General features: G+C 45.2%; 1 protein-coding gene across 3 annotated transcripts in view; it reads right to left on the reverse strand.

The window, feature by feature from the left end:
- GSN (gelsolin) overlaps nt 1–22592 on the reverse strand; it is a 37319-nt gene that overhangs the window by 10262 nt on the left and 4465 nt on the right. The window contains exons 1-4 of one of the 3 annotated variants that reach the window (XM_072985203.2): nt 19368–19412; nt 2189–2390; nt 1877–2031; nt 672–833 (exon numbers count right to left, since the gene is read on the reverse strand). In XM_072985203.2, coding sequence (XP_072841304.2) covers nt 672–833; nt 1877–2031; nt 2189–2390; nt 19368–19397 — 549 coding nt within the window. In that variant the 5' untranslated portion in view covers nt 19398–19412. Of the gene's footprint in view, nt 1–671; nt 834–1876; nt 2032–2188; nt 2391–5345; nt 5516–19367; nt 19413–22592 lie in introns of those variants that run through there. The other 2 variants (XM_072985204.2, XM_072985205.2) reach the window with 2 other exon arrangements.

The following is a 22592-nucleotide window of genomic DNA, read 5'->3' on the forward strand; positions in this document are numbered from 1 at the left end:
TTGCCCCAGATTTATTTTTTTAGAAATACTTATATTCCACTCAAATATTTCCCAGGACTGGAAAATATTAGGGACGCTTTTTGAGAATCCGGTTCCCTCAAAGGAATACTTCAGGCTGGAATTGGTCCTTTTCAACGGCCAGCTGTGAAAACAAGCTTGCTTTTGAGCTTGCGACAAGCCAGGATTGACCCAAAACATAGGGATATAAAAAAGGACAAAAACGTTCAAGAAGGTTGGAACCGATTTTGGCCTGGCATATTTTTCCAGCACGTTGCTTACTCCTGAGAAGCGGGAGCCAGTAGCTCTTTTGCACCACGGCCCGGCCAAAATAATTGTGTCCTTTACTGAGATCCTGAGTCTGCATTGCAAAAAGCACCACGACATAGCAAAAATCATTGCTTTAATATATATATATATATATATATATATATATATATATATATATATATATATATATATATATATATATATATATATATATATATATATATATATATATATATATATATATATATATATATATATATATAAAAATAAAAGGTGCCTTAAATCATTGTAGACAACCTACTAGAAGCCACCAAGGGATGACAAAGCTACTTTGGATTCATTCCCTAAAGAGCCACAAAATTTGGTTATACTTCTTATTATGTGTAACCCTGCAAGAAACGTACGTTGCCCAGATCCAAGATGAAACAATCGCCGGTGTTGAAGCTCTCCCAGCTGACGGGGACCTCTCGCGCCCGGGCCGTTCGCCTGCCTTTCACCTGGAAGAGTCTCTGAACCGACACTTCATTGGGGACCACGTGCCGGAAGCCGGATGCCACACCGCCAGCCTAGCAATGCAAAGAAACTCTGGATTGGTTCTCCCCCAGGAATAACCATTTGCTGCCTTCTTTCCTCCTTATTTACTGGAGTGGGTGTGTGTATTTTGATTTGTTCATTTCAGGGCCAGCCCTATCATTATACCGAGACGGGAAGCCGTGAATTTGTAAACATTGTATTTTTATTGTTTGGCATGGAGAGAGTTATTTGATGGTTCGTTTTCAATGCCAACATACTTTGGCTAGCTTTCAGTATTATAACCCTTTTGGCCGCTCTGCGTCAGACAGCAAAATGTCTTGGGCAAGCCAGAGATCTTGTTCCCACATGTTATAGTGTGCAGGATGATTGGATAAGTTTGTCCCACTGCATCGATGTGCAGATGGGGTCAATGAACCTGGATATTTTGGAAATCAAATGTACGCCACGCAGGCGTGTATGTATTCCTTTAAAAATGTGAAATTTATTGCAACGTGTCAATAGGAGTCTGTGAAAATTCACTACGTCACAGATTTCTTTTGGCGCCGGAGGCGGAGTTAAGCTCAAGTGAGATGTACGTTGAAAACCCTCATAAAATGGAAGAGAAGGCAGTGTGTGGATGAGCGTCCGTGTGCGTGAAGGACCCCATAAATATTTAGCCCAGATCAACAACGAAAATATATAAACAGTTCTCCCCTCCAAACGGATTCATAGGACACAAATCAGACCTTTGATATTCAAGATGTTGGGAAGAGGCGCTCGAGATGCGGGGTGTTTTCTTTTTTTGCACTACAATTCCCATCAGCTGTGCATGGGCAGGGATTATGGGCATTGTAGTCCAAAAGCACCCAGAGGCACACAGCGACCCAATGCCAGATCACTCGCTTTGTTACCGCCCCTCGGATAAATCCCGCAACCCTTTTAAAACATCCAGATGGGAAATCTTATCATCGTCCCAAAAACGAGGACCCTAAGCATCGTTTACTTCTCCCGGGTAGGAGAAGCCATCAAGAAGCCCTTTGCAGATGAGACACCTCCGGGGACCCTCAGAAAGGAAAAGGCCAGACGGGCCACCTACTTTGTACTTGATGCCCGACTTGAAGTAGCCCGTGAAAGTCGCCGACTCGTGGCCTTGCACTTCGCGGTGCTGGATGGCCCTCCCGCCGAGGTAGTCGTCCAGCTGTACCGTAAAAATGGCGGCCGCTCCGCTTTCATCTTGGCTGCACTGCTCCCCTAGAAATCAGAAGCGGGAGAAGAATGAGGCCAGCTAGCGTCAGCCAAGTCATGAGATGGTACTGCGTCGTACATTACGATGTACTATAGTATAATCCCAAGAGGTTCTGGGCTTTTCCTCCTACGAAGGGGCTTAAAAGGGATATACTTTCCTTACCTAGCCAGAAATGAAGATCGTACTGCAAGTTTCCGCTACGTTGCCGGATGGTGTTCAGAATCACATAAGCGTCCCCCGTAAAGAAATCCCCATAAAGGTTTCTCGGCACCGGCACCAGGTCAAACTTCTCGATCCTCCAGATCTGAAGCCCGGGCTCCTTCCCGGCTTTGAGGAATTCGGCGTGCTCCACCATGCTAGCAGGCTGGGAAAGAAAATTAGACAGGTGAGTTGCTTCCTATGTTAATCCCCTAAAATGTCTCAAGGTATATAAAGCAGTGTTTTTCAGAGAGGGACATTGCCTAGACATACCTCCACACCAAGAGGGGGGAAATAAGACATTTAAACCGTCTTTTTTTAAAGCATTAAATGCAAACCCAACAACTCTTTAATGCCGTGTTTCAAAAGTTGCTTTTATTTTTTTAGGACAGAAGCAGTTGTCTAAACCCTAGTCCGAATGACAATACTGTTTATTAATATTTATTCGTTACATGTATATCTTGAATTTCCAAATACAAACTGAAGGCAGCATTACATAATTCCTCTCTTCTTTGCTTCAGCAAGGATGGGATTTAAGATCTCCCTGGCCTGGCGCTCTAACTACCCAGTCCCTTGGCTTTATGCCCATTGAATCAACTGCTGAATATTAAGTCAATTCTTAGGTAAATTCCATCAACTCAATGGATCTGTTCTTTGGGAGAACAGAATTGGTCTTAAGCCTATGATTTTGGGAAGATGCAGGGTTGAGCATACAGCTGGTCTAGACTGGCTAGCAGCAGGATTTGAGAAAAAGCTTTTTTGGGGGGGATGTTTTTTTAACTACAACACCCATCGTCCTCCCTTTCTGCCCAACCTCTCTACTCCTCATCGGCTGATATCCGGGCGAGCAAGAAAGCCACACCAGACATAAGGAGACCCACTTCGAATAATACACAGGCACGAGTCACAAACTTGACTCCGAACTGTGTTTTTGTTATGCTACCTGCGTTACCGAAGTTTGCAATACTTCCTCGAGCAATTTTGACGACTCTTCTGTTGATAAATCCTGCAAGACGTTGTCAATAACAGTCCAAGGTTTCTTGCTGGCAGGGAGACCGAAACCTTGCCAAACAGGTCTAGTGACATAATCTGATGGATCTACATTTTATTTTAACCCCACCTGTTTCGTCTCGCTCCTGAGCTGTGACATCGAATACATTCAGAAGGACCAGCTCCTGCTGATGGCTCCTAATCTCTCTCTGAGTCTCACTTCCACAAAAATCTCATTTGCTTTAAAGAAGATAAACTATGCAAGGAAAATTCAATGAGGCAAGGATGATCTGACCCACCCAAAATCCAGACCTATCTTTTCCTTGTGTCGATTGGTGGATCTACAGCCCACCAATTCATCTATCAAGGGATAACCAGGGTGGTGTGCAATATATTAATAATATAAAAAGCTCAACAATGCAACGATCCTTTCAGGCTACAGGTCATAAAACCCAAGATAAAAGCAACATTGCTAGGGTATGGAAGTAAATCAAAAACATTTTTGGACCTTGAAATCAAACAGAGAATCTGGTGGGGATCCTCCTACAGTGTACTGTGGGATCTTAAAAGTTATTATTCCTACATATAGTGAGACAGAGCGGCTCCTTATGGCCAGTATTACCTCCCAAATCAGTAAATACACAGTTTTAGCCTTGGGAGAAGACATGGATACACATGTTGTTAGATTTTCAAACAAATTTCCATTTCATTATTTTTAATTTATAAGAAAATTAGTATTAGATTATTGAGTTTTTTCCCCTGCTCTAAATTACTGCAGAGAAATGAACAATTCCCAAAGAAAAAGCACAATAAACCAACCACGGTATAGGAAACGACTAGAAACATCTTTAACTCTTTGGATCACGAACATCCGAAGATGGGCAGATGGGAACGACTAACTTTTACAAGTGCGCCTGTGTCTTTGCCAGGTTGCCACATGAAAAGGAAGGCAAAGCTCCTGTGCCTTTAATAGTTGGGTGAAAATGGCAAGGAGTGTGCCATATACTCTGCTTAATTGTTCATGTGCCCAGCTTAATCCGCTCTCATCCTGAGCGGAGATTCGCACAGCATGTCTGCCAGGAGAGCAAGTGGCTCGCTCGTGAATCGTAGTGACTAAACAAACAGCAAAAACTGTACTGAAAATAAGAGAATCACCTACAGACATCTTATATCTGTGTGGCATGCACCAAATTGTTTTGGGCTAATGGCAACCGAAGATACAGCAATGAATGACTTCCTAAAAGGTCCCTTGTTAATTAACGGATTTATTACGGGAGGCACTGTGGTGATCCAGAGCCCTCGCTGCAATAGATGGAAGTCCACAATTTACTTATTTATTTATTTGCTAGATCACTCCGTAGTTTTTAGGTCTCTGGCGACAGAGCCGGAGGTTGGGAGTTCCGATTCCCCCCCCCCCCAGTCCTCTTTGACAGGGGCTGGACTGAATGATCCACGGGGTCCCCCTTATAGCTCCGCAATTCTAAGATTAGAACAGCCTTGGGTCCTTTTGGGGAAAGAAAAGAAAGAGAGAGAAAAAGGGAGGAAGGAAAAGAGAAAGGAAGGAGGAGAGAAAGAGAGAAAGAAAGATAGGAAGAAAGGAAGGAAGGAAGAGAGAAAGAGAGAAAAAAGAAAGAGAGAAAGGAAGGAAGAAAGAGAGAGAGAAAGAAAGAAAGAAAGAGAGAGAGAGAGAGAGAAAGAAAAAGATGGAAGGGAGGTAGAAAGAAAGAAAGAAAGAAAGAAAGAAAGAAAGAAAGAAAGAAAGAAAGAAAGAAAGAAAGAAAGAAAGAAAGAAAGAAAGAAAGAAAGAAAGAAAGAAAGAGATGGAAGGGAGGTAGAAAGAAAGAAAGAAAGAGAGAGAGAGAGAGAGAGAGAGAAAGAAAAAGATGAAAGGGAGGTAGATAGAAAGAAAGAAAGAAAGAAAGAAAGAAAGAAAGAAAGAAAGAATTATTATTATAAGATTATTATCCCCTCTTTCTCCTTAAAAAGGACCCAAGGCAGCTGACACAATTGCAAATCACACCAATTGACCGGATCCCCATCCATCAGCCAGTCTTTGGTGCCCCCAAACTTAGAGGTTGCTTGCAAGGAACACAACCGCAGCCACCCCTTCCTGAAGACGGAGGTCACTCACCCCAGCCGAGAGCCCCACAAGAAGGGCGACAAGAGGGGCCAGCCCCCAGGACGCCCTCATCTTCGGACCCACGACGTGATCTGCCAGCCCGCCCGTCTAAACCAACGTGCAAACGCCCTGCAGCTGCAGCTTCCCTCTTCTTCTCAGGCCGGAGAAGGGAGAGACTGGAAGCGTCCCGGGACCTCCCTTTTATCCCCCATCCGTGTGCAACCATTGGCCGGGAGCCCCTCCCCGGCACGCCCATTCCCAGCTGTGATGCCACAGCTGGACCAGCAGGATGGACAGCTTCTGTGGCTGGCTAAGGAAAAAGGGTTCACGCAGAGGCCCTCCATGGGCAAAGCCCGGTGGACAGGCTGCAATCCGTGGGAAACCACCGGCTGTCGGGCCCCAAAGTTATATAAGATGAAAACAAGGCGCTCGGTGTCCCAGATGGGTTTGAAATTTTGGGTTTCCACCAAGAGCTGGGAGACACGAGCCGGTCCCTCAGGCAGGGAGGAGGCAGAGAACCGGAGAGGTGAAGGAAAGGGCAGGCAGAGCGGAGATATTTTAGCCGTTTCCGTCCCCCCTTGCAGGAAACAAAGCGCCAGGGTGACATTTCATAGCGACACCTTAAAAGACTTAACAAGCTTTGTATGGCGTAAGCTTTAATGGAATGTTGCACATGGCGAGGGCTGCCGTCCAGGAAAGTTTAAGTCGTTCCAGATCAGAAACAAACTCCCCAATGATGAAATTTGGAGCTGTTTTTGTCGTCGGTTTCGTGCGCTGTCAAGTTGCTTCCGACTCCTGGTATCTCTACAAATGAGCCCTCTCCAGCATATCCTCCCCTCCACCGCTGCTCAGCTCTTGCAAACCAAAACTAATGGCTTCCTTTAAAGTGTCAGTCCATCTCGTGTTATTGGATCTTCCTCTTTTCCTGCTGCCTTCCACCTTTCCCCAGCATGAGGGTCTTTTCTCATAGAATTCTGTCTTATCAGGATGTCCCTGAAGTACGACAACCTCCATGTCATCATTTTTTGCCTCCAGAGGGTTTAGAAATATAAGAGTGGGGACAATCTTGGTCTTGGTCTCCAGTGGCACAGTCGTACATTTGATGATCACTTCTAATTCCTTCCTGGCAACCCTTCCTAGTCTCGGTCCTGTTTTGATTTCATTTCAGTTTGGATTGAGCTATTTCGTTTGCAAAAAAAAAAGTGAGTAAGGAGGGAAGAAAAAAATATCTAACGCTATAGATCATCTCTAGTCTTGGAGGCAGTATATTCCAGTGGTTGGAGGAGAATGAGCACGAGGTGGCCATTGCCCTCATTATGGGCTTGTTGAGTTCTTATAGCCATCGAGTTGTCTTTCTGTAAACAGAACGCTGGTCTCGCTAGGCAGGGTTTTGTTTACGATCGTCTGAATCAACGAGGAGCCTTTGAGGTTCAAGCAACTGGCTTCTGACAGGCCTTCCGGCTCCTACAGAGTCCAGATTTGCAGACCTAAGTGGAGGAACAGGGGCCTCCTGCAAATCCTGCTCAGGCCAAAATGTTGGATCTGAAGGTCTTCTGTCCAACGCCGAGACCCACCGACGCATCTCTGAAACTTGTCGTCGGTCGGACCACCACGGAGATGAGCTTGCTCCCCGTAGCTTGGAGACAGAGGTGGTGCCTGGCTTGTTGATCACGGGAGAGCGTAGCTCATCGGACCACCGGGATCCGATGGTCTAAAAAGAATCGAAAGGAAGATTCTGCATCCAATGGAAAAGCATGTGGTTTGCGTGCAGAAATTGACAAATTCAATCCCTGGGGAGCAGGAAGAAACTCTGTCTGAAACCTTAGAGAGGAGCTGCCGGTCAGTGCTGACAATATTAAGCTAAGTGATTTAAGGTTCTGTCTCACTGCAAAAAGTTCTCTTTCCATCTCATTGGTCTTATAAAAAGGGAAGAGGGTCTTCTCAGTGTTGAGATGGGTAGCTTTGACTCTTGAAACTCAACCATCAACCTGTCTACTGTTTGCTTCTGACCCTCTGGGTTGCTTCTTGAGACCCGGCCTGGACTAACACTTGCCCAGGTTAACTAGCCATAGCCCCTGACGGGCCACCATGCTCTTTAGACTCCGGCGGTGTCAGCCAGGCGTCGAGCATGGCATGGTTCCACCATCAAGGAGTTCAAGGTGGTGCCCATGGGTCTTCTCCCCACTGAGCTGCATTTGTGATGGGCAGAACACAGCTGGCATCACCTCTGGTTCATAACCAGGGTCAGATCCTGAGCAATACCATCACACCCAGAACATTGTTGTGTCCAACATAAGCTTTAAAAAAATAACACCCCAATAACCAATGTCTTCAGTTGAACACGACAGCTTTTCCTCTCCATTCAATGAAGGCCAGCCCTGATGTTTATTTTTATTTGAGATAAGAACAATTCTCTAAATGAAACAACAACAAAAAAAGAGTGTTTTATTTGGCATATAGATTTTTTAAATAAAGATGACAGCTTCCTTTGCTTCTGTGCCAAACAAAACTTTTACCTCCTCAAGCAACAACAAGCCCTTTTTTTAAAAAATATTCTTTTAAAAATAATGTTTAGCAACAGATCGACACAGCTGTTCCCCTAAAGATCTTTTTTCCTACTTGAGAGAGAGAGGCATTTTTACAAGGCAACATTCTGTAAAAAAACACATTTTGAGAAGCACTTAAAAAATGGGTACCAAAAGTTTGAATCAAGAACAGTATTGCAACATACATTAAGGAAATCTAAGCCTGAAGGCTGTATTGCTTTTAGCCTGAAGATTCCTATCCTCGATTACTGATAAGGAAAGCAATTTAGGTGAATATTCTGGAATGTCTCTTATTTGATGACCGAGGCCTCGGAGTCAAAGAAGGATGATTGATAGTGCAGCACCTATTCATCAAGAATAACACAATAGTCTGGAGCCTTTCAAGTTTTTCTGCTCCTGTCCTAAAACAAGCAATAAAGGTCAGGCCTCTCTCTTGCGGGAAGCTGTGATGAAGATCTGCCAAATATTATTTTTTCCAGCTGACTGGAGGTGTTTTCTTTTCCACTCCTTCCTCACCACATTCTACACTCATGCACCAATTAGCAAACATCCTCATTAGCGAGGAGCCTGAATTAATATTCCTTTATACACCCCTTTAGGAACAGTTTTACACACACACCCCACGCCTTTCATGGTCGTAAGCAAAGCCCGAAGCATGTCAGAACGATAAAAGCCGTCAAAATATAATAAAATCAAAGGGTGCCGCTTGAAAGCAAGCAGCATGGTTAGGAGTTAGAGCGTTGAAATTTGGGTGATTTGGGAGGTTCTTCAGACCCTGGTGAACCATGAAATTTTATTTATTTATTTATTTATTTATTTATTTATTTATTTATTTATTGCATTTATATGCCGCCCATCTAGACATAGTCTACAAATTCACTTTTGTTTTCCTTCCACACTGTCTTTTGACAATCCCAGACGTTCTGCATAGCTCTTGAATCCCACCCAAACCTTATCAACAGTTGTTGCCTTTTTAAAGATCTAATAATCTTGATTATTTTTGACTGTTTATCTCATCTGCCTTGATCAATGAACGTTCTTTCTTAATCAGTTCTACTCTCCTCCTCCTGAAGTCTTCTCTTTTTATCAACCGTAGACAAGACTGCACTGCCTGGCATTTATTTTCGCAGACCTCTCTTCACCCTCCTGGAATATAAAGGATCAAAGCATTTCCTACCAAAACTAATCAATTCTGTGGCTTATCTTTCTAGCAGCAGAAAATAAAGGCGCAATTTAATTCTGTGTGATATTTGCTTGCGCCACACAATTATCCTATCTGAACTCTTATATCTACTAAATTTCCTCGGTTTCTCCAGCTGTTGGCAGATTCCTGGTTGGTTTCTAGTCCCTCGGCTGCAAGAAATTTCACAACAGATCCCAATCATTCAGCCGAATAAAGGCCTGATATTTATACACGCCCACTATCCAAAACTTTGCATCACACCATACTGCAGCTAGTGGTTGCCAAGAAACTCTGGCAAGAAAGAAAGAAAGAAAGAAAGAAAGAAAGGAAGGAAGGAAGGAAGGAAGGAAGGAAGGAAGGAAGGAAGGAAGGAAGAAGGAAAGAAAGAAAGAAAGAAAGAAAGTAATAAAGAAGGAAGGAAGGAAGGAAGGAAGGAAGGAAGGAAGGAAGGAAGAGAAAGAAAGATGGAAGGGGAGGTAGAAAGAAAGAAAGAAAGAAAGAAAGAAAGAAAGAAAGAAAGAAAGAAAGAAAGAAAGAAAGAAAGAAAGAAAGAAAGAAAGAAAGAAAGAAAGAAAGAAAGAAAGCTTTCCTATATAGTAATTTTTATGCAATAATTTTGGGTCAATTTATGTGTGATGACTCAGAAATAAGACACTGGGTCTCCAAACCCCATCCTCAGTTAGGATAAACCACACAATCCAAGGGTGTCTCTCTCTCTTCGGCTTTTGGCCATAGTTCTATCACGTTGATCCAATGAAACCCACACCATGGCGTCCGTGAGGATGATATCCTGGTGCATCTCACACGATTCGTAGTAGCAGAGCTGTGGGGTTCTTGGGCCCCCCGACAGCCAGGCTGTTCCCCGACTGAGCAGCCTTGGTACCCAAGCCCCATAAGCTGTTCTCTCTCCTCCTCCTCCTGGGGATAAGAAGAGAACACTGTGTTTTGCTCACTTGGTTCCCGCCCTCCTGAGCTGACGAATCTGTTTTCTTCCAGCGCTGGTCTTCTGGCATCTCCAAACAAAACAGAACGGAAAGCAGAAGATGTCCTCGGCTCTCTGTTCTGAGTTGATCCCTTGACCTCCTCGGTGTTGGTTCCCACCTTCCCCCCTCCTGCGGGCCAGGACAGTCCACCGAGGGGGTCACCCTTTGCTAACCAGGAAGGGCATCTTCCCAGAGGACAGAAAAACAAGGCGACCTAATCACTGCAATTAGCAGCAGAGTTTCCGACGTCCCAGGGAAACATTGCCTCCCCTCTAGCTGAAAGCCGGCGGTTGAACTTGCTCAAGAGCCCAACTTCTCAATTATCTGCCTTGGTGTAATGGAATGGAATTGATTCCCAGCGTGGTGTAGACTCTAGTTGGCAGAGTGATGGGCTAGTAGGAATCAGGAGGCTTGAGTTCAAATCTACGCCATCATAGAAGCTCGCTTAAATATCTCGCCTGCTTTGAAAGCCCTATTAGGATCACGGCGGGTCAGTTTCGGTTTGACAGCAACGGAATGTACACAAACATTCATACTGCTCACTAAGGAGGAAGGGAAAGCCTCTCAACCTTAGCCCCATCCCCATCCGCTATTATAAACCCGGTTCGGTGACCGAATGCAAACAGTAGTTTGCATCAGAGTCTGGGAAAGTTGGACTACAACTCCCAGAATGCACAAGTCAGCTATGCTGTCTGTGAGATTCAGAAGCGTTGCGCTACAGAGCAGTTTACAACTTTCCCAGGCTCTGAATCTCCTGGCATCTATTATTTGTTACAAACCAGGAGCAAATGAAGTGGAATGCATACATAACCAGAGGTGGGAGCATAAAAGGCCAGTGTTTATTCTAGATTCACTCATGTAATACCAAAAGATGTCCTAGTATTGCAAATATTTCCTGCCATCTGCTGATTTCTGATATAAAATGTAGAGAAAACTCATTTAACTTTTAAGTCTCCTTTACTTTAACTTCTAGAAAAGATGTGATACCAATTCACAATACAGTCCATCATCCTCTTTTCTACCCAAATGTCCAGTTTCTCTCTCCTCTCCTGGGATAATAAGGCATATTTTTTTGTGCAAGCAAAGCACTGGGTACGGGAAGCAAAATTCTAAGGACCAACAATATCTGCTTAAAAATTAATAATAATAATACAAGACTCTAGTCCTCAAGGATTAAATCAGGAGCAGCAAAGAAAGATATGCAAATGTATATGGGAAATAGAATCAAAAGTATACACCAGGCAGTGTGAAGTCTCTTTTAGGGGGCTACCGCTTGCCTTCCCCTGCCTAAAATACCTGCTTCCCTGTTCCCCACCCAACTGACCAAATATGAGCATGTTTCTAGTCCTTAGTGAGCCATGACACTCACTGGGGGTGATTTGGGTGGCTTTTTTCGCTCTCTTTCAACCTGATCCCTTTTTTTATGGGCTTGTCGCGATGCTGTGGTGAACAAGATGGCGCAGACTCCTAACTGGACCGCACCCTCGAAAACGATGAGACCAAAGACATTTTGCTTTGAATGCTGCCCTTGTTTAAAAAAATAATTTTTTTTTCTCTGCAGCACACTGAAGGAGCGAGTACTGAACCCAGTCTGTTCATGAAGTTCCAGCTCTCTAGTGAAAAAAAATTATCTATTTTCATACAATAGCATTCAGACATGCCCATCTGGTGGCTGAGTTAAGCCATTACAGCATATCTGAGTCTCTGGAGGTGTGTTTTTTAAAATCCTTTTATTCTAATGCAATCAGGAGTGTTTTCCCCCCAAATATAGAGAACAACACACCACTTTCATATTTGATGCAAACATAAATATTTTTAAAAGGCCAGTGCCCTTTAAGATATATTCCTTACTACAAGTCCCTTCATACCTGGCCATCTAATGGGGCGCGATGCTCCTCACCCCTGGTTTAAAGTAAAGGTTTATAACCACTTTATAATCACATCAGTGAGTTTTGTGGCACCTTAAAAACTAACAAGTTTTATTTGGAATAAACTTTCAAGGGCTCTACCCCACTTATTCATAGGCATATATAATAATATATAATGCTTTTATAATTTTGACTGACTGTGCTTGATGTTTTTTTTTTAAATAAGAATAATTAAAATATGGATGATCTTAGCTTTGATAATCAGCTACCTCTCCCGGGACGTGGGTGGCGCTGCGGGTTAAACCACTGATCCAGTGGGCTTGTAGATCGGAAGGTTGGCGGTTCGAATCCACATGACGGAGGGAGCTCCCGTCGCTTGTCCCAGCTCCTTGCCAACCTAGCCATTCGAAAGCATGTAAAATGTGAGTAGATGAATCGGTACCACCTCGGTGGGAAGGTAGCGACCGTCCGTGTCTAGTCATGCCGGCCACGTGACCACGGAAAGTGTCTACGGACAAACGCCGGCTTTTTGGCTTACGGATGAGCGCCGCACCCTAGAGTCGGACACAACTGAACTTCATTATCAAGGGGAACCTTTAACTTTACCTGTCCCATAATCGACTATCTTCCATCCAGTTGACTGTACCAAACAAAGCATTATATACGGATGAGAGGAAATGTTTCACCTAATTTTATCTCCAAAGCTAAGGCAGTCCCCATTTCTTTGAAGCGCCCACCTCCATCATTATCGGCCACAAAACTTAAAAAACTTTGAATGGCTAGGCTTTGCAAATGGGCTCAATTCTGCCACAGACCACGAGAGGGCACACGCATACGTTATTGCTGGACTACATATCAAAATAAAGGAATCAACAAGGCCTGTACTAGCCGTTCATAGAAGCCAAGTTACATCCATTCCCTTTACTGGACCCTTACAAATTTGCAATTAAAAAGCCGTTCTCCAAAACTGTTCACAGTTGGTATAAAACCTCGGGTTGAAGACGAAAATGCCAAAATTGAACCAGATGTGACGTCCACGGCTCACGCCGTTAGACTGCCAGGAAGGCAAAGTCTTAGATTTTACATGAGACATAGGTTTAAAAAAAGGTATAAATTTTCAGATTCTTTTTCTCCCCTTTAATAGTGAACCTATAATTTAATATATACTGACTGACCGCCAACTTTTGCACCCAAAAGTTAAAAATAAGAAGCAGAAGGGTGTCTATCAGTTTTTCCAAATAAAATTCACGATAGCGGGGGGGGGGGGATATTACAGGGAAACAATAAATATTCCAAAACAGCTTCTCGTGGACAGTCATCTCAGTTGGTACCCTCAGAGGTTTTGTGGCTTGGTGGGAGCCAGTTTCTCTAATCTAGAACGGAGATAAATTCAGGGAAGCAAAGAACGATCTAGTCCAGCATTCTGAGTCCCACCATGATCAGCCAGATAACTATGGGAAGGCACAGAATTAGGCAATCGTGATCCAAAGCAGCCTATATTTTGACAGTTTCTGATTCATCCACAAGGGTGTAATAGCCCCTGGTAGCCTCAAAGTCCACAAATTCACAAAATCCCCCCTTTAAAAACCACCCGAGCTGGCAACCGTCAGTACATCTTGTGGCAGTGAGTTCCACAGTTTCACTATATGCTATGGAAAAAAAAACCCCAACATATCCCTTCTTCTGCTTGTCCTAAATCTCCCAGGGATGATTCTTGGGGGCGGTTCTAGTACTATGTGGCAGACAACGTAATATTTATCAGCTCATATTTATGGCCAAGCCTTGTTCTAAATGGATCAGCTAGTTTCTCCCTCCTCTCCAACCTCCAACCCCTGTAACTCATACATCACTACAAGTCCCATTTCCTAAGGGAAACAAAGCAAGTTTTTATTGTTACATTTGTTATTCCACAAACGGCAATGTTTATTATAGTATCTTTCAGGGTTTGGAAAAGTTACCTGTTTGTTTGTTTTTTAAGCAGAAATCTGTAACTCCTCAGCTGACTTGACCGTTTTAGGAAACGTAGCCCCAGAATTTAAAATTTCCACCCTTGGGGGCCAAGCCGTGCTTACGCTCCCGTAGAACCGGTTTACGGATCAGAGGCTAAGCAAACTCTCTAAGATAACATGGAAGGCTGTTCCCAGGCCGGGAGAAACATTCCACCCGCAATCCGATCTCGGCGCTCGCTGAGTCAGCCAACCCGTCTGCCTTCTTTTTTTAAAAAAAAAATGAGCGCAATGCCACACCGGTCAATACAGAGCGAGGTTCGCATTCAGGCCTAGAAATGAGATCGGCAAGCGCACAGCCCTTCTGCCGGCTGCGTGATTCCTCCCAGCAGTGTGAAACTCTGATCTGTTTCAGGAAAAGTGCAGGTTAATCGTCGTTTCATACTCCTGTTAGGAAGAAGGGCAGTCAGGTTATTCCAACACGCTGAGAAAACTTCCAGCAGCTTTAAAGGCAGGCAAGTTTTCTTTCCTAAGAAAGTCTGCATGGACGGCTGCTCCTTCTACCAGATTAAATTTTCGGACCCATATCATACGGCAACTGAAACTTCTCTGCCTTAAAGGGGCACAAGACTTTGTTCCCTCCCCTTCTTTAACAAAACCTTTTCTCACTGGAATTTGTATATGATGGATTCTGCGTAGACTTGAAGGGGATCCATGAAGGTCACCTAGTCCACCCCTTGCTTGATGAAGGACATTCATAGTTAGCCCCAGCGGCTAACTGCGGAGGCTCACCTTAACGAACCTTAGAGTCGAATCCACCAACTGCCGAAGTGTAGGCAGATCAGTACTTTTTTGAAGTACAGTGTCTGGAGTTTATGGGAGTTGTAGTCACCAAGACCTTCGTCTGAAACCCTGGCGAGCCATGGCCTCTCTGCGTAGCCGATACTAAACAAGCAGGCCAAAATGCGTGTCTCCATAAGGTGACCGCTCGGGTTTCTGTTTAACTCAAAAACAAGAGGACTAGCGTCTTCGTTTATGTCTGGGTGAAAGAGAATATAGCACGGCAGCCTATGCGAGGCTGACGGTCCACATTTCCACCTCAGCATCTCTAGGGAGGCTGAGGCGGATTGACAGACGTGCTGCTTCAGAAGGAGTTATGCTAGTGACGATTCACGACTTAAGGGCTAGAAACTTAAATTCAAAACCAAACAAAAAGTGGTGACCTTCCGAGGACAGAGAAGTTACTGTTTTCATGGGCACACCAAGCTGATTATCCATTGCAAAATCCAAATGGAACGCAGCCACTGAGGAATGGATGTGGCATACCTCCTCGCGAGGTGTCCGAGGCAGTTTTTCCAGCACTCAGTCTAAACCAACCAAGCTTGGAAGTACAAAAATGCTGGGGGAGAATCATATTCGTCTAACTGTATTTGCAGGGAACGAATATCCGAATATCCGTTCTTCTCCACGGGGTGTCAACATGATGCATGGAAGGCCCTTGTTTTTCAAATCAGGAACATCTGGGAAGCCGTTCTGAGTCCTGTCTCTCTCTCTCCAGCACAAGGAGCTGAAATTACAGCTGGAATACGTAGAGTTCTTTGATTGTTTATTTTGTTTCCCCTTAGCTTCTGGTTTGGTGGAAACATTTACGAAGCTGGCCTCTCGAGCGCTCGCCTCTCGGGTGGTTTTCCATGGCCTGCTTTTAAGTTCCTAATATGGGCAACTCGATTTTCAGCGATCCTCTCTTCTTTTCCTCCATGACGGCTTCGCAGAGAGATAGAATTGGCCACGGATATGTCCGGATGGTTCCAGCTCTCTGCGGTCAGAGCAGAGATGGAAAAAAACTGGACAGGCCTGACCTTTTGTGAAAATTCCCTTTAATAATAATAATAATAATCTTAGAACGGCAAGGCTGGAAGGGACCCAGTGGATCGTCACGTGCAGCCCCATCAAAGAGGCCCCGTGGGGGAATCGAACTCCCAATATCTGGCCCCAAGACCAGCAGTACTCTGCAGATTTCTAAAACGCTTCTTTGAAAAGGCTACTCAGTGTGGAATAGGAATGGCCACGTGCTACTGCATGAAAATGGACAGGGTGTCACAAAAACAAAACAAAACACACATTTATTTCCCCAGAACTTGGCTCTGAATGGCGAAAAATGATGCAGCCATAAAATAGAGTGTGTCTGTCGCAACTCTGAATGATTTGCCATCCCTAGGCAAACAAGCAAAGGCTGTTCTCTTCAGGCGGGCTTTTCTTGCTTGTGGAAGGATGGCAAGGACGGAGCCGGCCCGGCTTCCAGTGGGAGGGAGTTCCAAAGTCCAGGAGCAGCCACAGAGAAGGCCCTTTCCTGTGTCCCCATCAGATGCACCAGTGAAGATGGCGGGGCCGAGAGAACAGCCTCCCCTGATCGTCTCGACACACAGGCAGGTTCATAAAGGGAGATGCGGTCCTTGAAACAGCTTGGACCCAATCCGTTTTGTGCTCTGCAGTATAGGTGAAAACCAGCATGTTGGATTGTGCCTGTAATAGCTCCATGGCAGTGGGAAATCAAGCTTTCAACCCTTGCCACGTATATATCTACATGAAGAAGCATATACAGAGATGCATGCTTTAATATGGAAACATAGAGAAAATTTCCAAATTTTTACACTCTTGCATAGATGCTCACCAAGGGCTGAGTTGACTGCCAGCCACAATAAGGGATATTGTATTTACGGGAGGGGGGGATCCTTGTTTTCCTATCGACAGGCAATTGGAGGACTTCCCGGCAGCCCCCTTGCTAACAGCTGCAGCCACTTTCATGGGGTGTGTGTGTGTGTGTGTGTGAGAGAGAGAGAGAGAGAGTGTGTGATTTCTGAACGACTGACTCATTTACTTCCAAACCAGGCCATCTTGACAAGAATCTTTCCATCGCAAGACCATAAAGGATCGTTCGTATGTTGCTGACTCACTTGAATCCGGGAGAAACAAGTTGAGTCTTGTAGGTTTCTGCTTCCCGTTAAAGGTTTTGATCCCACGAGTATCAATGTAAACTGAAGCCCCATGGAATTAGGAAGGCTTACCTCTGAGTAAGTTTGGAAAGAAGCAGTTGCTTAATAATTCGGTTGCATGCTGTGTTTCCAGCCTCAGGCAAGCTGGCGTTGACTTTTGAAATGATTTATATCGGGAGGGGGGTATGCAAGTCGTTTTAACCCGGATGGCTCTGCCTCCAGATGGAACTTTCAGACCTGTTCCAACAAGTTCCAGCAGATCTTCATGATCACATCTGGCAATCTTCAGCCATGGGAAGTTGAGAAGGCTTGAATCCTCTGGATGTTTGAGGCTTCGGTGTCTAAAAGATCCTACCAGCATAAGCAACGGTCAGAAGAGCTTGCAAAAAAAGGGGGGGGGGGGAGCCAAAGCTGATGTTCCTCGGTGGGTTGGAGCCAGGAGTTAGGAGTTTGCATGCCCCACTGCGCCTGCCCTGGAAGAATGGCCGGCTAAAGTTATCCAGCGAAGGGGCAGCTGATGGGGTGACCTGCCTTGACAGCTGGGGGACGGTAGGCAAGCTGCATGGGTTTTTTTTTTCCCCAGAACGCCACCAGAAGGAAGGGCTGGGAAACCCCTTCTGAGGGCTTCAAATAAGAATAAGTAATTGTAGAACCGCAGAGCTGGAAGGGACCCCTAAGGATCATCCAGTCCACCCCCTGTCAGGGAGCCCCATTGGGGAAACGAACTCCTAACCTCAGGGTCCACAGCTATATGCCTAGACTACTTACCTAGGAAACCCTGGGAAGGGTCACCAAAGGTCTGAATAGATTTATTATTATTAAAATTATTGGGGGGGGGGAAAGGTAGACCTGGTCAGAGATGCAATGGATGGATGGATGGATGGATGGATGGATGGATGGATGGATTGTTCAATCGACTGATTGACCAACCAACCAACCAACCAACCAACCAACCAACCAACCAACCAACCAACCAACCAACCAACCAACCAACCAACCAACCAACCAACCAACCAACCAACCAACCAACCAACCAACCAACCAACCAACCAACCAACCAACCAACCAACCAACCAACCAACCAACCAACCAACCAACCAACCAACCAACCAACCAACCAACCAACCAACCAACCAACCAACCAACCAACCAACCAACCAACCAACCAACATCAAATAGTACATGAGTACTGCCAAGGTCCTGATTCTATGAACTGGTCAGGGAAGTGCTTGAAGGGTTTTCCAACATTGCATCATCCTCTCTGTGAGTTTTTTTAGAACTGTGGTTCTTAGCTGGGCCCTCCAGATGTTTAGAATTCCAGTTTCAAGCCAGTGTGGCCAGTGATGAGGACTATGGGAGCTGTAGTCTAAAGTATATGGAGGTTCTACGTCTCTGCTTTCTGCAGAAAGTGGACAGTTCCTCCCACAGCACAGAGGGTGGGTGGGAATCCCTTGAGAAGGTCAGACTAGACAAGCAGTAGACAAAGTGTGTCCTAGCAGATGTTGCTGAACTCCAATTCCCATCAGTCCTAGTCAGCGGACGTAGAGTTGATGGGAGCTGAAGTTGAAAAACATCCGGCCATCCACACTTCACCCTCACTTGAAGGAGATGGTATGCTTAGGAGAGGTGCTCCCTCAAGTGAGAAACGGCATCTATTTGTCACACCATATAACTGTCCTCAGCTGCATATCAAGCACTTAGAAGCTGCATGCGATTTGTTTTTGGTCCCCGCAAGGTAAACAGGGGCTTGATTTCCAAGTCTGATGTGTTGAGGCATGTCTCAGTCAGACTCGGAAAGGGAAAACGGGATAAGCAGAGGAAATACATATTTCCCTTAACATGTAGCTTGACCCTTCATTTGGGGATGAAGCAGTTGTAAGTGGAGGGCTAGACAGAGGGTCATAAATTTATGAATGGTTCGGAGAGAGAAGAAGAAATTACTCCCACCTTTCAATGTGCTAGTCCTCAGGACCATCGACTGAAACTGGCGGGCAGGAGATGCTCACCAGCTTTGTAAGCCTGCTGCGAGTGTCATGTGGGTGTTTGTACACATGTACCTATGGGGCATACCAAATCCGTAACATCCAAAATAGAATAGTTTATGAAATCTTAAAGGTGCAGTGGTTATCCACCTGGGTGTGTTTGGTCATGCACCCGAAGATCTGAAATCAAATATAATTTAATAAGAAGCAATGTTAAAAGAAAGGGGGGGGGAGAAGGTGCCCAATGAGATCGAACGCCTTTTCTTTGGCAGACTGCCCTTCCCCACGCCACCCCTTCCACGTCATGCTGAAGAAAGATTCTTGGACCATGCACAGAGGTAGGTTTTGAAAACTAGAATGCAGAACGGAGATGATGGGAGAGGGGAGAGAAGGCAGACTGCGTAGAAAATGGAGAAGTCGGGAGGCCGGATGGAGAATCCACGGTTAGCATAGTCGGGTTCATTCATAACATCCAAAACGAAGCGAGTTAAAACATTCGAAGCAGTTTATATAAAGCGGGTCTTACTTCCTACCTTGGCGTCTTTGACGCATGTCAAGCCCATAACTTTTTTTTTTTAAACACTCTCCCTAGGAAACATTTTAAACAATAGTTTAGGTCACTGCATTTTGAAATTGGTCCATCTTAAAAAAAAAACAACACAAAACAAAACAAGAGATTTCTTGCAACTTCCTTTGGCGTTTCTAAATCTTGCTTGCCGAGCGTATGATCTGAAACAAACAGATCGTGAGAAGAACTTCCATAGGGTGGGGAACAACTCACACACACACAGAGCAACAAAAAGGGTATTCAAAAAACTCCCTCCCGAGTCGTGGCATTGAGATTACTTGGTGCTATTTTTACCCATTGTTGGCTGCCAGTCCGCCTTGGTCAGAGCAGAAGCAGGAAAACAAAGATCTGCCAGTCATCTCTGCTTAAGCAATCCCATCCTGTTTAGTGGCTTGAACGCCCAGAGACGTAGCAAAGGAAGGAAGGAAGGAAGGAAGGAAAGAAGGAAAGAAGGAAAGAAGGAAAGAAGGAAAGAAGGAAAGATGTTGGTATGGAAGGAATTGAAGGAAGGAAGGAAGGAAGGAAGGAAGGAAGGAAGGAAGGAAGGAAGGAAGGAAGGAAGGAAGGAAGGAAGGAAGGAAGGAAGGAAGGAAGGAAGGAAGGAAGGAAGGAAGGAAGGAAGGAAGGAAGGAAGGAAGGAAGGAAGGAGCTGATGATGGATAAAAGGAAGGAAGGAAGGAAGGAAGGAAGGAAGGAAGGAAGGAAGGAAGGAAGGAAGGAAGGAAGGAAGGAAGGAAGGAAGGAAGGAAGGAAGGAAGGAAGGAAGGAAGGAAGGAAGGAAGGAACCCCCTCCAAAAAAAAAAGCAATGGTTTCAGACTTTATACAACTACACTGAAGTTTTTTCCAACAGGTTCTGCCTTCCAAAAGTTTCCCCTTTGAAACTTTTTGTTTATAATCATCATTAATCATCATCCTCTTAGAACTGCAGATCTGGTTTCTTTCCCCCCAAAGTGTAAGCCACCAGCCCTGCTTTGTCTGAGACTGGCAGGCTGGTTTTTCGGCTGCCCAAAGGCTAAGCCCTGTCTTCCACCACATTTATTTATAAAGGGGAGTCAACGGTACATGCGCCTTCCTGCTCTCGTCATGCGCCTTCCTGCTCTCGTCATGCGCCTTCCTGCTCTCGTGCTGCTAAAGAGGAAAAGGCATCTGAAGTGTGTTTGGGGGGGCTGTTCTCCAGCCCATAAGACAACACACTTGAACCCGGGGACACTTCTCACAACCTTCGGATCGCCCCTCCGAAATGCAGGTTCAGACGTGCGAGATACTCACGGCTCCTAGATTTTCCAAGAGGAAAATGCCAGCGCTCTCTCGCTCTCTCAAGAAACAAACAAGGCAGGTTTTATGAACAGCACAAAATATGTCAGGAATGGAGCAACCGGACCCACAGCAACCTCAGCCTTTAATCCTGCCAACCGCCAAACGTTCCCGAGCGAACTCAAATATGGATTTTTTTAAAAAAATCATAGCAAAGCATCTCTCTCGAACCGCCTCGAGCAACCAGGTGGTATTTTGGGACTATAGTTTGAAAGAATCACACAAGCACCCGGCCGGCTGTTTGAGAGGGCGTGACGGTCTTCTCCCCCCCCGGTTATAATTGCACCCTATCCTGTCCCCATGGCGACAATCGCGTTGCTGCCACATCAGCCGGACAGCGTAATTACCGGTGAAAGAATCACGCCCCACCAGAATAGCAGAATTTGCCTTCTTGCATCTCATGCAGAAAAACACAGATGTGATTTCTTCCTCTCTAAGACCAGGAGGAGCGTCAGCATCCAGAAGCCAGGATTTAAGTAAGCGATGCCCCGCTAGAAACCAAAGGCAGGGCCTTCTCTAGTGTGACCCCCAACTTTATGAATTCATTTATGTCCAAAGACATCGGTGTAAATTGCAAGCAAACGTACTATGCAGCGAAGTTTCATTGGGAAGCCAAATTCCAGAGAACAATACACACACACATGACTCCTGAAACACAATTAAGGCTTCGTTTCTTTGCTTTAATACCACTTAATACTTCAAAGCCTACAAGTGACAAGGTCCCGAAGCCGAAGGAGACGTCAAACAAAGCTTCGGACGACCGGTCAATCGTGTCCTTGGTTTCTCAAGGGAGTGGTGTAGATTCCTGCAAGCTGCTTTGTTTCCTAGTTCCTCGATTTCAAGTGTAGATTAGAATCATCAGCTGTTTTGACTACATTTCCCAGAATTCCCCACGGGGTGGCTAGGGCATTCTGGGAGTTGTAGTCCGCAAAAGGAACATCTCAGAGAGCTGGTCAGAAAGACTGGGAACACCCTAAAACCGCCAATGCTTAATACAGGCTGGTAAACAGAAAGCCTCTTTAGGTACAGGATCTAAAAATGGGTGTGGGCATTATGGGCGAAGAGGCGTCGGATTCTGAGTCGCCTTCCTCTTCTTGAGACTTTGGCAGGATTTGACTCATGGCTGTGGCAGCAAAAACACGCCCATGAATATACAGACCTTCCTGCATGTCTGGAAGGCTGGCAAGCAACCGATCCAGCTGACGGTCATGCAGGAAAAGACGGCACAGTATCTGATGCTTTTCGATATTTGGGGGACAGAGGGCTGGACTAGATGAACTTTTAGGGACCATTTCAATCCTAGGGGAAGAACCACAGCAGAGATAAGCTGGGCGTATTTTTCTTTTTAAAAAAGCAGTCACCACACTTCCATAGATGACGCCTGCTCTCTCTCTCTCTCTTCACGAAACAGATACATCCAAATCTGCAAACGCACGTGATCATGAGGACTAGCAACACCATCCTTGAAATGAATTCAAGGGCTCCTCCTCTGCAGCGTTCTGGGCCATTTGCGGATGGTTTTTAAGTCAATGCTCACATTTTGTACCACGGTCTGACGGCAGGGAGGGGTCTGTGTGTGTCCGTGTTTGTGTGCAGGGGAGGTCGGTGTTAGGAAATGAAAAAGGGACATTTCTGCGCTTGGGGAAGGTTATAGGCTGTTGACATGGATGCAATCCTTTTTGCACAGACAACACTGCGTCGCTCTTTGCCACCTGTTCTTCTCCAGGGTCCAATCTGCAATTTAATCTCCCATGGAGAACTCACAGAGCATCACCCATTTAAGCTTATAATCCAGAATGAATGCAAGCAGTGTCATAGTTAAGGGCTCGCGCTCAGCAGTAGTTCAGGAAGTCCCGGTTCCATCCTTCACCAGAA

Source organism: Pogona vitticeps, chromosome ZW-PAR (genome assembly GCF_051106095.1).
Source record: "Pogona vitticeps strain Pit_001003342236 chromosome ZW-PAR, PviZW2.1, whole genome shotgun sequence".
In the NCBI taxonomy this organism is placed as follows: domain Eukaryota; kingdom Metazoa; phylum Chordata; class Lepidosauria; order Squamata; family Agamidae; genus Pogona; species Pogona vitticeps.